Source organism: Peromyscus eremicus, chromosome 23, assembly GCF_949786415.1.
Source record: "Peromyscus eremicus chromosome 23, PerEre_H2_v1, whole genome shotgun sequence".
NCBI classification, from domain to species: Eukaryota; Metazoa; Chordata; class Mammalia; order Rodentia; family Cricetidae; genus Peromyscus; species Peromyscus eremicus.
Window position 1 is genome coordinate 18,740,952 of NC_081438.1, and position 12,606 is coordinate 18,753,557.

At 49.5% G+C, this 12,606-nt stretch overlaps 1 protein-coding gene across 1 annotated transcript; it reads left to right on the forward strand.

Moving 5' to 3' along the window:
• Nucleotides 1-9,051: 9,051 nt before the first annotated feature.
• Nucleotides 9,052-12,403, forward strand: Ran (RAN, member RAS oncogene family). Its single transcript, XM_059248840.1, has 7 exons — nt 9,052-9,157; nt 9,440-9,485; nt 9,598-9,682; nt 9,808-9,933; nt 11,215-11,402; nt 11,578-11,748; nt 12,010-12,403. The coding sequence occupies exons 2-7, from the start codon at nt 9,450-9,452 to the stop codon at nt 12,052-12,054; spliced, it is 651 nt and encodes a 216-aa protein (XP_059104823.1). The 5' UTR covers nt 9,052-9,157; nt 9,440-9,449; the 3' UTR covers nt 12,055-12,403.
• The last annotated feature ends 203 nt before the right edge of the window (nt 12,404-12,606 follow it).

The window sequence follows — 12,606 nt, forward strand, 5'->3', positions numbered from 1 at the left end:
CCAAGTCAAAAGTGAAAAGACAACTGAAGGACTGTAGCTCAGTAGTGGTGTTTGCTTGGCAACCTTGAGGCCTGGGTTTAATACCAGGACCAGGTAGGGGATCCATTTTTGTCCTACTAAGGGATTCAGTTTGTGGTAGTTTGTTAAGTCAATGACACCTTGTAATTATCTTATAAATAGGACAGTTATGCTGCACACATTGGCTGTTGACATCCCTTATAAGGGGCCACCTTTAAAACCAAGCATTTAAAATGTGCGCACATCTTGAAACTAAAAAAGCCAGTGTTTGAGATAAATACGCAGTTGAGCATATGCTAGAAAGTCATATAATGGAATGCTATCTATTCACACGCACACATCCCACAGCCTTACATCTCTATCCGTAGGCATCTGAGGCCTGTTTCAACCCGTGAGAAGTCCTAAAACAGTTTTAGGTTTTCTTCTGGTATTTTCTCTCCTTTCTGAAGACTAGATTCTTCTAAAGTGACATGGGACACAGGGTCAAAGTATCATAGAAACTGGATTGTGGGTGACCAGCACACTGCTCTTAAAACTCCCTTTAGCAGCCGGGCAGAGGTGGCGCACGCCTTTAATCCCAGCACTAGGGAGGCAGAGGCCAGCCTGGGCTACAGAGTGAGTTCCAGGACAGGCTCCAAAGCTACACAGAGAAACCCTGTCTCAAATAAACAAAACAAAAACAAAAAAACAAAAATGAACAAACAAACAAAAAAAAAACCAACTCCCGTTAGCTAGGGAATAGCCATCACTCCTAACCTGGGAAGCCCACTTGGTCTGACAGACACCCCTCACATGCCACAGGCAGCAAGTCTGAGATCAGAGGCCTCCAGAGCTGGGGTCTGGGAAAGCTTCTTCCCTCTCCTGGGTCCTGGGATAGGGGAGGAACAAAAGCGCTCCCTGGGAACTCTTGTGTTGTTGAGACACTCTGAGAAAGGCCAGGGACTCACTATGTAGCTGAGGCTGGCCTTGATCCTCCTGCTTCTGCCCTGAAAATGCTGGGATTATACCACTATACCAGGTTTCTTTTCTTTTTTTTTTTTTTTTTATTTCGAGACAGGGTTTCTCTATGTAACAGTCCTGGCTGTCCTGGAACTCGCTTTGTGGACCAGGCTGGCCTCGAACTCACAGAGATTCGCCTGCCTCTGCCTCCCAAGTGCTGGGATTAAAGGCGTGCACCACCATTGCTCAACTTCTACCAGGTTTCTTTTACCACACTTTTGTCTTTTTTCAGTACAGTCTCTGACCCAGGCTGGCCTCAAACTCTCTGTGTAGCCAAAGATGACTTTGAGCTTCTGATCCAGTGCTAGGAATCGAACCCAGGGCCCCCTGCATGCTACACAAGCACTCTACCAACTGACCTGTATCCACAACCACAGGGAACACTTTGATAAGGACACCGGTCCCATTTCTCTATTTGTGAGGTTCTAAATGGTACCTCATCACTTCCCAAAGGCCCTACATCTTTTTTTTCTTTCTTTCTTTCTTTCTTTTTTTTTTTTTTTTTGGTTTTTCGAGACAGGGTTTCTCTGTAGCTTTGGAGCCTGTCCTGGACTAGCTCTGTAGACCAGGCTGGCCTCGAACTCACAGAGATCGGCCTGCCTCTGCTTCCAGAGTGCTGGGATTACAGGCGTGCACCACCCCGCCTGGCCCTACATCTTAATATAGTCACTTTGGGGGAAGGGGTGTTAAAATGGGAATGGGATGGGGAGTAAACAATACATACAACAAGTATCTATAGACAGGGAAAGCCAAAACATGAGTCAACTTGGCTTGCTTGAGGTCCTGAATTTAATCCCCCGTCACAATCACCAAAAACAAACAAAGAGCTTGTGTCCATCAGCCTCTCTGGCCCACCTCTTCTTCCCCCTAGCTCCTCAGCTCAGCTGCACAGTGGTCTTCTTCTTCTTCTTCTTCTTCTTCTTCTTCTTCTTCTTCTTCTTCTTCTTCTTCTTTTGTAATTATAAATGCTCGGCCAATAGCTTAGACTTGTTTTTAGCTAGCTCTTATAACTTAAATTAACCCATTTCTATTCATCTATGCTCTGCCCTGATGCTTGTTTGACTCACACAGTGGTCTTCATATGCTACTCTCTCTCTCTCCCTGGGATCTTTTTCCTTCACAGGTCTCCTTAGCACCCTCCCTTACCTTCTGAGGTCCTGTTCCTCCCTTGCTATCTCAGGGATAGTTTGGGGTCATCCCCCTGCCCAGCCACCTCCTTCCTCCTTTCCAATTTAGCAGTCATCATCCTTTGGACAGCTATCATTCTGTATCCATGGGGATTGGGTCCTGGAACCACCTGCAACCCTGCTGGTACCCAGACCAACAGAGGGTCAGGTCTCTTATATAAAAACAAAGTCACATTTGCATATAACCTACTAATATCCTTTAGACCCTTAGGTAACCTCACACAATGTACACAGTATGTAAGTAGTTGTATAGTAACTATTATTTAGGAAATAGGAACAAGAGATGCCCCATACACATTCAGTAAGGATACAGTGTCCCCTTATACTTTCAACATGCAGTTGGCAGAACCCACATGAGCAACACCATCTTGTACAAAGACAGTCACCTGTGTTTACTCACTTATCCAGTTCATTTCTAGTCTGGTTTTTGCTGGCTTGCTTTGAGACAGCCATCCCTGGGGCTCCCTGCACAATCTGCAGACAGCTCCACTAAAGAGTATCCTCTCTGTCGGCAAGTGTTTGGTGTTTGTACGACCTCAGAGAGGGCCAGTGTGGAGTTTTCACTCGACAAAGATTATCAGAGAATTCTCGAAGACAACGCCAGGAGCTAGCTCAGGTCTGAGGTGTGCTGGGATCCCATGCAGGTGAAGGCATGAAGCACACAGGTCGGATACAGTTCAGAGCACAGCGTACCCTCTGCACAATTCTACGTTACAGAAGAGAGATGAAGCCAGGACGCCTAGATGCATGGGTATCTGGCATATCTCTTCATTTTGCTTTTTGGGGAAAGAAGTTCTGTGTCAAGGCCAAGCAGTCACATGCGTGAGCCACACTCTCCACTTTAGCATCTGAGAAGTTGCTTGATGTTCGTCCCCAGGCTGGGAAATGAGATGGAAAGATGTCTGAGAGTTTCTTGCTCCTTTGCAAAGAAAAGGAACCTGATGGAGACTGCACGAACAGCAAATACTAGTCCTGCGTTCGGTACATTTTATCTGCTTAATGACTCCTTCTATGAGCTATTAAACTTCTAATAGTGTGTGCACTTCGATCTCCATCATATTTTTTTTTATTTTGATTTCCATAGTGCCGAGCAAGTGCTCTATCATTGAACCACCCTCCAGGCCTTGAATCACCAGGATTCCTACTAGAATACAGCTCTGCTATTTCTGATTATGCACTGCATGCTCAGAAGGAGCTGAAGGTCCAGCTCAAAGCCCAATGACTACTTAGGGAGTGTGCTTTATGTTCAGGGCTCTGTGCTCCACGCTGAATAGGACAGACAGGTGACTTCACTTAATTCTAGTAAGGAGACAGATAAATAACAAACCTGTGAGTCATTATGCACGATATTTCCAATTAAGTGCTTTGGGGTAGATGAGTCGGTGCTTTGATGGGGAAAGCCTGGCTGGGTGTGAGGCAGTAGCTGGACAGGGTATTCAGGCTGGGCCCTTCAAGGAGCTTCAGCCTGAGGGGGAAGAGGAGCCTGTTAGGCAAAAGTGTAAGGGGAAAAAAACCCTTTAGACAGAGAGACCAGTAAGTACAAAGGCCCTGGAACAGGAGCAAATTCGGCTGAAATAAGATTCAGAAAGGGCTGGGCGATGGTGGCGCACGCCTTTAATCCTAGCACTCGGGAGGCAGAGGCAGGTGGATCTCTGTGCGTTCAAGGCCAGCCTGGGCTACGGAGCTAGTTCCAGGACAGGCTCCAAAGCTACACAGCAAAACTCTGTCTCAAAAAACAAAAACAAAAACAAACACACACACACACACACACACACACACACACACACACACAGTCGGGGTTGGGGATTTAGCTAGGCAAGCGCAAGGCCCTGGGTTTGGTCCTCAGCTCTGAAAAAAAAAAAAAGATTGTCTGTGCCCTCAAAGTTTGGAGGAAGGTCACACCATCCCTCTTGTGGTATAGCTATCCAAGCTGCATACCCAGAAGTTAATTACAAGGAAGTATTGGACACCACGCGAATGGGGCTCTGTCTGCTTTACTGCTGCTATCCAGCATATGCCTGGGATATCACCCTGTGGTGAGAAAGCTTGGTCACTCTCAGTGTTAAAGGATTCAGCCTGTGGCTGGTTGGCGGGTCCATTGCTTCGGTCTATGGGCGGGCAGCAAATCATGGCAGGAATGTGAGATGGCCAGATTAGCTCATGGCCCGAAAGTGACTAGGGTCCCATAAAGAGTACAGTGACAACAACCTAAAGCCCCTCTAGGGACTCAGTATCGCCATGCCGGGATGAGGCCTTTCACACATGGCCTTTGGGGGACCCTCCAGATTCAAGCAACAGCAGGGATGTCCTGCAAAATGCCTGGTTCAACAAACACTCTGCAAAAGTGTCAAGGGACTGTCGAGACTCTAGATTTAAAGACTCAAGGGGACCTGACAACCGAAGCAACAGGTAACTCTGGGATGGGCCCCAGATTAGACACCTGTTAGCGTCATAAATGGGATTAAGTTCTGCAGATTAGGTAACATGGTATTGGTCAGTATACAGAAGTTGTGTGGCCAAATGTCTGTAACTAAGAAATACATGAGGAGCATTGTGTACTATACATTCTCAAACATTTCAAAGGAGATATCATGCATAAGCACAGGTCTTGTTTTTTTTTATTTTGTTTTGTTTTTTTTTTTTTTTCCGAGACACGGTTTCTGTATGTAGCTTTGAAGCCTGTCTTGAAACTGGCTCTGTAGACCAGGTTGGCCTCGAACTCACAGAGATCCACCTGCCTCTGCCTCCCTAGTGCTGGGATTAAAGGCATGTGCTACCACCGTCGCCCAGCCAGGTCTTGATTCTTTTTTTTTTTTTTTTTTTGGTTTTTCAAGACAGGGTTTCTCTGTGTAGCTTTGCACCTTTCCTGGGACTCACTTGGTAGCCCAGGCTGGCCTCGAACTCACAGAGATCCGCCTGGCTCTGCCTCCCGAGTGCTGGGATTAAAGGCGTGCGCCACCACCGCCCGGCCAGGTCTTGATTCTTAAGAATTTCATTTATGGCCAGGCAGTGGTGGTGGTGGCGGCGGCGGCGGCGGCGGCGGCGGCGGCGGCGGCGGCGGCGGCAGCAGCAGCAGCAGCAGCAGCAGCAGCAGCGGGCGCATGCCTTTAATCCCAGCACTCGGGAGGCAGAGCCAGGCGGATCTCTGTGAGTTCGAGGCCAGCCTGGTCTACAGAGTGAGATCCAGGACAGGCACCAAAACTGCATAGAGAAACCCTGTCTCGAAAAAAACAAATAAAAAAAAAAAATTTAATTTATGTATGTATTTGTATTTATTCATGTGTATGCATAGCATTGTATTAGGGGCCTTTAAGATGGCTTAGTGGGGGTAAAACTGCCATACCTGACTCCCTGAGTTCAATCCTCAGGCCCCACATGATGGAAGAAGAGAACCAATTCCAACATATTGTCGTCCTCTGAACTACACATACCTGCAAACAAACAGACGCTTAAACAACATGTTAGACAGGGTTCTCTAGGGGAACAGGACCAATAGAATGTGTGTGTATGTTTTCAAATGGTTTCCACGACATGTGCTGGGCAGTTCAACAATGGCCACCTACATGCTGGAGAGCCTGAAAAACCAGGAGTTGCTCAGTCCATGAAGCCGAATGCCTTAAGAATCCCAACGTTCCATGCTGGAAGCTGAAGAAGCTGGGTTGGATGTCAGTTGAGTATAACAACAGCAGCAAAAATGATAGAAACACACTCAATACCCAGAGGAAGGGGGAGGCAGTGGTGTTTATCCCGAGGACCTCTATTATCTGGGACACTTAGGGAAGATGCTACCTCTCCTGGGGGAGTGTTTTCCCACCTCAGTTAATGCTTCCTGGAAATGCCCTGAGGACCCATGAGAGGTGTGTCTCTCTTAGTTAATTCCAGATTCTATCACGTTGACCACAGACATTGACCATCCCCAATATACATGTACACCTTGTGAGGAAGGAAGTGGAGGACAGACATGAAGGGGCAAGCATGCTAGTAACTTCTATGTCGCTAGGACCAAAAATACTGGAAAGGATCAAGTGTGGAAGAAGGACGTCCCTTGGTTCGTAGGAATACAGTTCATCATGGCAGGATGGCATGGCATTGGGTCTCACCCTATGGTAGTGGGAGCTTGAAGCTTCACACTGTAGCTGACCAAATACTACAGGATATAGTAATTTTTATTTCATTTTATTTATTTATTTTTGGTTTTTGAGACAGGGTTTCTTTGTGCAACAGTCTTGACTGTCCTGGAACTCGCTCTGTAGCCCAGGCTGGCCTTGAACTCACAGGGACCCACCTGCCTCTATCTCCCAAGTGCTGGAATTAAAGGCGTGCGCCACCACTGCCAGGCTCAGGATAGAATCTTTAAGGGTGACACTGCCACCCCCAACCCTCACCATTCACTAGGTCACAAGTCTAAAACAGCACCATTGGTGGAGGAATGAGGTGTTCAACATACAGACCCTACAGGGAAGATCTCAAATTCAAACTATAACGTAACATTTGGGGAGTCAGAAGAAAATACAATTAGCTATTTTTCTCATTGCTATGGCAAAAATACTTGACAAAAAGCAGCTTTAGGGAAAGAAGAGTTTATTTTGGCTCACAGTTCCACGGGATAATCTATTCTATCTGGGGAAGGTAGACGGTATGATGGCAAGGAGGTGGGGCAGCTGGTCACTGTATCCACAGCAAGGAAGCAGAGAGAGATGGATGCTGGTGCTCAGCTCACTCTCTCCTTTTTATTCGGTCCAGTGTACTGTCCATATTCAGTTAAACCTCTCTGTACAAGAGACACACTCGGAGGTTTGTCCAGTAGGCAATCCTAAATCCTGCAGACAGTCTAACCATCATATTCTACAATCCCTTGTACAACCGCAACTTTTCCCCAGGGCTGTACCCCACCCCCCACCCCCAGTTCTCACACTTGTTAAACAGTTGCCAGGTTTTAAAGTACAGCCTAAGTCTGGGTTTGTAGTTCACGCTGGATGGCAGAGACAAGAGTCTCTGTAAACTAGGGCACAGCGAGCAGCCGAGCAGCCGCCAGTCTGGACGGTGCTGGCAGAGAAAGCATCGCCTGAGCTCACTCAGGTGTATTTTCTTGTTTTCTTGTTTCCGAGGAGGAGGAGGAGGAGGAGGAGGAGGAGGAGGAGGAGGAGGAGGAGGAGGAGGAGGAGGAGGCGGCTCTTTAAATTCTAAAAAATTCTAAGCTTGGGCCGGGCGGTGGTGGCACACGCCTTTAATCCCAGCACTCGGGAGGCAGAGCCAGGCGGATCTCTGTGAGTTCGAGGCCAGCCTGGGCTACCAAGTGAGTTCCAGGAAAGGCGCAAAGCTACACAGAGAAACCCTGTCTCGAAAAACCAAAAAAAAAAAAAAAAAATTCTAAGCTTGGGCCAGTTGGTAACACAGCCCGGCCCACTTAATGATGACATTCAGGAGGCCGGATGCTAGGACAGGAAACTTCCTGGTGAGCTCTCCCAGGGGAGAGAGAGGGTCCCTGGGGATCTTATTACCCAGCAGGCACTGCTGCTTTTATCAACAACCTAAAGCAAGAACTGGAATCAGGCAATGTAGCCAATTTAAGATTCACGTACCCAAGAATATAGTAATTTTGTATTTATATAAATATGTATAACTGACAGCCCATTACATACACACTATGTTAAGGTTACGTAGTCGTTTTTGTTTTGTTTTGTTTTGTTTTTTGTACCACACACAACCACTTTCCCTTCTTTCATTCACTGTTTTACCCAATATTATCCTTCCGGGATCTCCCTATAATAAAATGGGTAGTAACATCTATTTTCTCACTGGTACTGCGAATTCAAAGTCTTGCATATGGCAGGCAAGCGGTCTGCTATTGAGCTCCCTAAGTTGCCTAGGCTAGCCCTGCACCTGCAAGCCTAAGCAAGGCCCGTGCTGGCCCCTTTTAAACTGCATAGTACAAAATAACAGCAGGGCCACAAGCTGTGGTCATCAGAGATGTATTTTCCATTTTCCCAGCAGCACCTGTATTTGCTGGTGCTTTGGGGAGTGGAACTCGGCTCCCAGCAGGCCCAATCGAACTGTTGTTTTCCCAGGCCTGGGAGGATCCCGTCCCTGGTCACTTGGTGCTCAGGAGGGAACCCGGGTGGATGATCTTCTCTGAGTAATGAATTATCCACCTCGGCCACGCAACAGAGGAGGGGTCCCGGGGTGCAGAACGCATGGACGCCCCCCCAACTGCATCCCGCCCGATCCTCAAGGTCTGAGCCCCTGCTAGGGCCTGCAGGACCCCAAGCGTGCAAAGCCAGGCCGCGTCCATCCCTCGCACGCGTAGCCGCCCGAGCAAACTGACGCAAGCCGGGTCGCGGGCACGCGCGCCCTCATTCATTCACTCCTTCATTCATTCTGCGGGAGCCGGCCACGAGACCTCAGCGATCCTCCGCCCCCGCGAGGTCCAGCGCGTTCGTAGAGACAGGACGCGGGGCGGGGGGGACGAAGGTCGGGCGGTGCCCGCTGATCAGCGGGCAAGCGACAGGGAGGCCGCACCCGCCTTTCCCGCCCACGAGGCCGGGGCTACGCCGCCGCCCACGTGACGTGTGTGTGTGTGTGTGTGGGGGGGGGTGCCGCCCGCAGTGAGCGCATGCGCGCGGGAGCCCGCGCTCGGCGCCGGCTCACGAAGACCTCCAGCTCTGCGTGCGTGCGCGTCCCCGCTCGCCCCGCACCACGTGACCCGCCGCCCCCCCTCCCCCTCCCGCCTTCCGCGCTCAGACGGACCGGCAGAGTCGGGAGGGTCCCCCCCCCCGCCGTGAGGACGTGCGCGCGCGCGTGCGCCCGCGTGGTTGGGCGCGGCGCCGTTGCCCCGCCCCCTCCAGGCCCCGCCCCCTCCGCGCGCCGGCGTCCGCTGCGTCTCCGGCATTTGAATCGCGCTTCCGCCATCTTTCCAGCTTCAGTCGCGACAGGCGCGGAGGCTCTGCTGGAAGGTAGCGGCGGGGCCCGGAGGATCGGGGCGGGCGCGGGCGGCGGCGGGGGAGGGAGGATTCCTTTCGGGTGGGCGCGGGGCAGGCGGCGGTGAGGAGAGCGAGCGGGCAGCGCCCCTGGGCTTCTCAGCCAGCTTCCCTTCCCAACCCTCCCTCCCTCCCTCCCTCCCCCCCCAACCCCCACCGTCTCACGCCGCGTCCCCGCCTTCCCGCGCGCTCTTCCCGGCCGCGGCCTTTGTGGGGCGCACGTGCCGCAGCCGCTCTCTCTCTCTCTCTCTCCCGCAGGATCGCCGCGATGGCCGCCCAGGGAGAGCCGCAGGTCCAGTTCAAGGTGCGTGTGCGGACGGCCCAGCGGGCGGGCGGGCGAGAGGGGAGGTCGGGAGGACAGACAGCATGGCGGGAGGGAAACCGGGCCGCTCACGCCGCTGCCTTCCCTCTTGTAGCTCGTCCTGGTGGGCGACGGCGGCACCGGGAAGACGACGTTCGTGAAGCGCCACTTGACGGGCGAGTTCGAGAAGAAGTATGTAGGTAGGTGCGGCGGGGCTGCGCGGCTGCTGCGGGCGGAGAGGTGGGGTGGGGGTGCGCGGGGTGGGGGGGGTGGGGGAGTCGCCGGTCGGGTATGGCTGACCCTGCCGCCCGGTCCCCGCCCGCAGCCACCCTGGGCGTGGAGGTGCACCCGCTCGTCTTCCATACCAACAGAGGGCCCATCAAGTTCAACGTGTGGGACACAGCCGGCCAGGAGAAGTTCGGAGGCCTGCGCGATGGCTACTACATCCAAGGTGAGGTCCTGCGGAAGTGGGCCTGGCCTTGGGAGCATGTGCCTGGGGGTGGGGGGTGGGGGAGCCCGGGATCCGGCCGTTGCCTGGTGACTTAAGACGGGAGAAAGATGAGAGACGCGTCCCTTCCGAAGGGAGGCGACCTCGTGTGTGAGTGGATAGGAGATGATTTTTTTTTTTTTTTTTAATTCGAGTCGTCCGTTGGTGTCATTCGATCGCATGCTGTGTCATGCTAGGCATGGTTTAGGGTAGACTGTGTGTGTGTCTTTACAGCTCAACAGGAGGCAGGGAAGCTGTAGGGTCGCTATTTGGTTTTCAAAACTTACATCCGGATGTACGGGCAGTGGTTATCCGTGAATATTCCCATCACTTAAAAAAAAAAAAAAAAAGATAGGCCTGAGGCCAGTTACTAAAACCCAACTTCAGCCCCAGGAGCCAGGCCCTCTCACATGTGAGGGATATGCTATGCCGTGTCAATTGTGCTAACTTTTACTCTTCTCCTTGAAAGTAATACAGAAATTTTAAGGGAAAGGGCCTGTTGGGTGGTTAGAGACAAATGAATGAAAAAAAATATTCTGTGGTCTTACTAGCCTGAAAAATCATTTGAAGTTCTTTGATTTCTTGGTGTCTTTTAGCATGTAAAAACACGAAGGTCATTGATCCCTGAATTGGAACTTTTTTTTCCTTTTTCAGTTTTTTGGGTTTTTTTTTGTTTGTTTTTTTTTTTTCCAGATAGGTTTCTCTGTGTAGTTTTGGTGCCTGTTCTGGATCTCACTCTGTAGACCAGACTGACCTCGAACTCACAGAGATCCGCCTTGCTCTGCTTCCCGAGTGCTGGGATTAAAGGTGTGCGCCACCACCACCCAGCAAAACTTTTTTTTTTTCAATTGAAACTTTTTAACCAGAAAATAGAACTGTACTTTTCCTGCCTCTTTAACTGTATTTCGCTGTCCCTGTAGGTCATTTAAAGACTATATCTCTAGGTGGCAGAGTTTTTATGCATAGGTCCTCCTCACTGTAAAGGAGGTCCTCTAGAATGCTGATATATTATTATACCTTTGACAAACTTGGGGTGACTAGATGTCCAGAAGGAGAGTGGGGAGAAGGCAGTTGATGGAGTAAATAGGCCTTGGCATTTGAGCTTTCATATGAAGAGGAATTGGAATTAGTGCCTTGGATTATAGTCTGGTTTTTTTAGTATTGGGATAGAGTGGGTGGATCGTAAGAGGGCCTAAGATGATAATGCTGCAGACTAAGACATCTCAATGCCTTGAATGTTTTCAGCCCAGTGTGCCATTATAATGTTTGATGTAACATCAAGAGTCACTTACAAGAATGTACCTAACTGGCATAGAGATCTGGTGCGTGTGTGTGAAAACATCCCCATTGTATTGTGTGGCAATAAAGTGGATATTAAGGACAGAAAAGTGAAGGCAAAATCTATTGTCTTCCACCGAAAGAAGAACCTTCAGGTATGTTCATAATTTATTGAATCATTCTTAGAAAATATTGTGTGTAAGGCACACATGTCATGTGGGACCAATGTGTGTTTTGTGTGGATTACAAAATGTCTTTTGTTTAAAGTGTCTTGGAATGGTGTTTACTAACAGGACTTTTAAAACATGAATTTCTTTTTGTTTTTAACAGTACTATGATATTTCTGCCAAAAGTAACTACAACTTTGAAAAGCCTTTCCTCTGGCTTGCCAGGAAGCTCATTGGCGACCCTAATTTGGAGTTCGTCGCCATGCCTGCTCTTGCCCCTCCTGAGGTGGTCATGGACCCAGCGTTGGCAGCACAGTATGAGCATGATTTAGAGGTATTTGTCCTTTTCAATTTTCCTTACAAGTGTGGGTGTCTTGCCTTCATGTGTGTCTGCCTGGTGCCTGCAGAGGTCAGGAGCTGCTGGCATTGGATCCTCCCAGCCATGTAGATGCTTGGAATCAAACCCTGGTCATCAAGAGCTAGCAGTGCTCTTAAGTGATGAGCCATCTTCCAGCCCCATTAGAGTTAGTACTTACGTTTGACTTGGTCATGGCGGTTTTGATCTTTAGTGTTTCTTTTCTGTTTCTTGCTCCAGGTTGCTCAAACGACTGCTCTCCCGGACGAGGATGATGACCTGTGAGAACGTGAAGCTGGAGCCCTGAGTCAGAAGTCTAGTTTTATAGGCAACTGTCCTGTGACGTCAGCGGTGCAGCGTGTGTGCCACCTTATTTAGCTAAGCAGATCGTGTACTTCATTGGGATGCTGAAGGAGATGAATGGGCTTCGAGTGAATGTGGCAGTTAAAACATACCTTCATTTTTTTTGGACTTGCATATTTAGCTGTTTGGAACACAGTTGTTTCCTTCCTGAATTTCAAAAATAAGACTGCTACAGTCACATCACACTCTTCAGTCAGTGGTGAAATCTTGTTTGTTACTGTCATTCCCGTTCTTTTTGTTTAGAATCAGAATAAAGTTGTATTTCAAATAATCTAAACAAGTGAAGCATCCCTTGTCTGTAAGCATTTTAAAACCAACATAAGGAAGCTTGTTACAAATGCCTTTGCTTATTACCTGAGGTCCATTCAGCTATGTCCTCGTGCCTACCTTCTCAACCATTTGGATCCGGTCATGACCTAACTCCTGTTACAGGTGTACATACTGTGACTCAGCCAGGATGTCTATCTGCCCTGC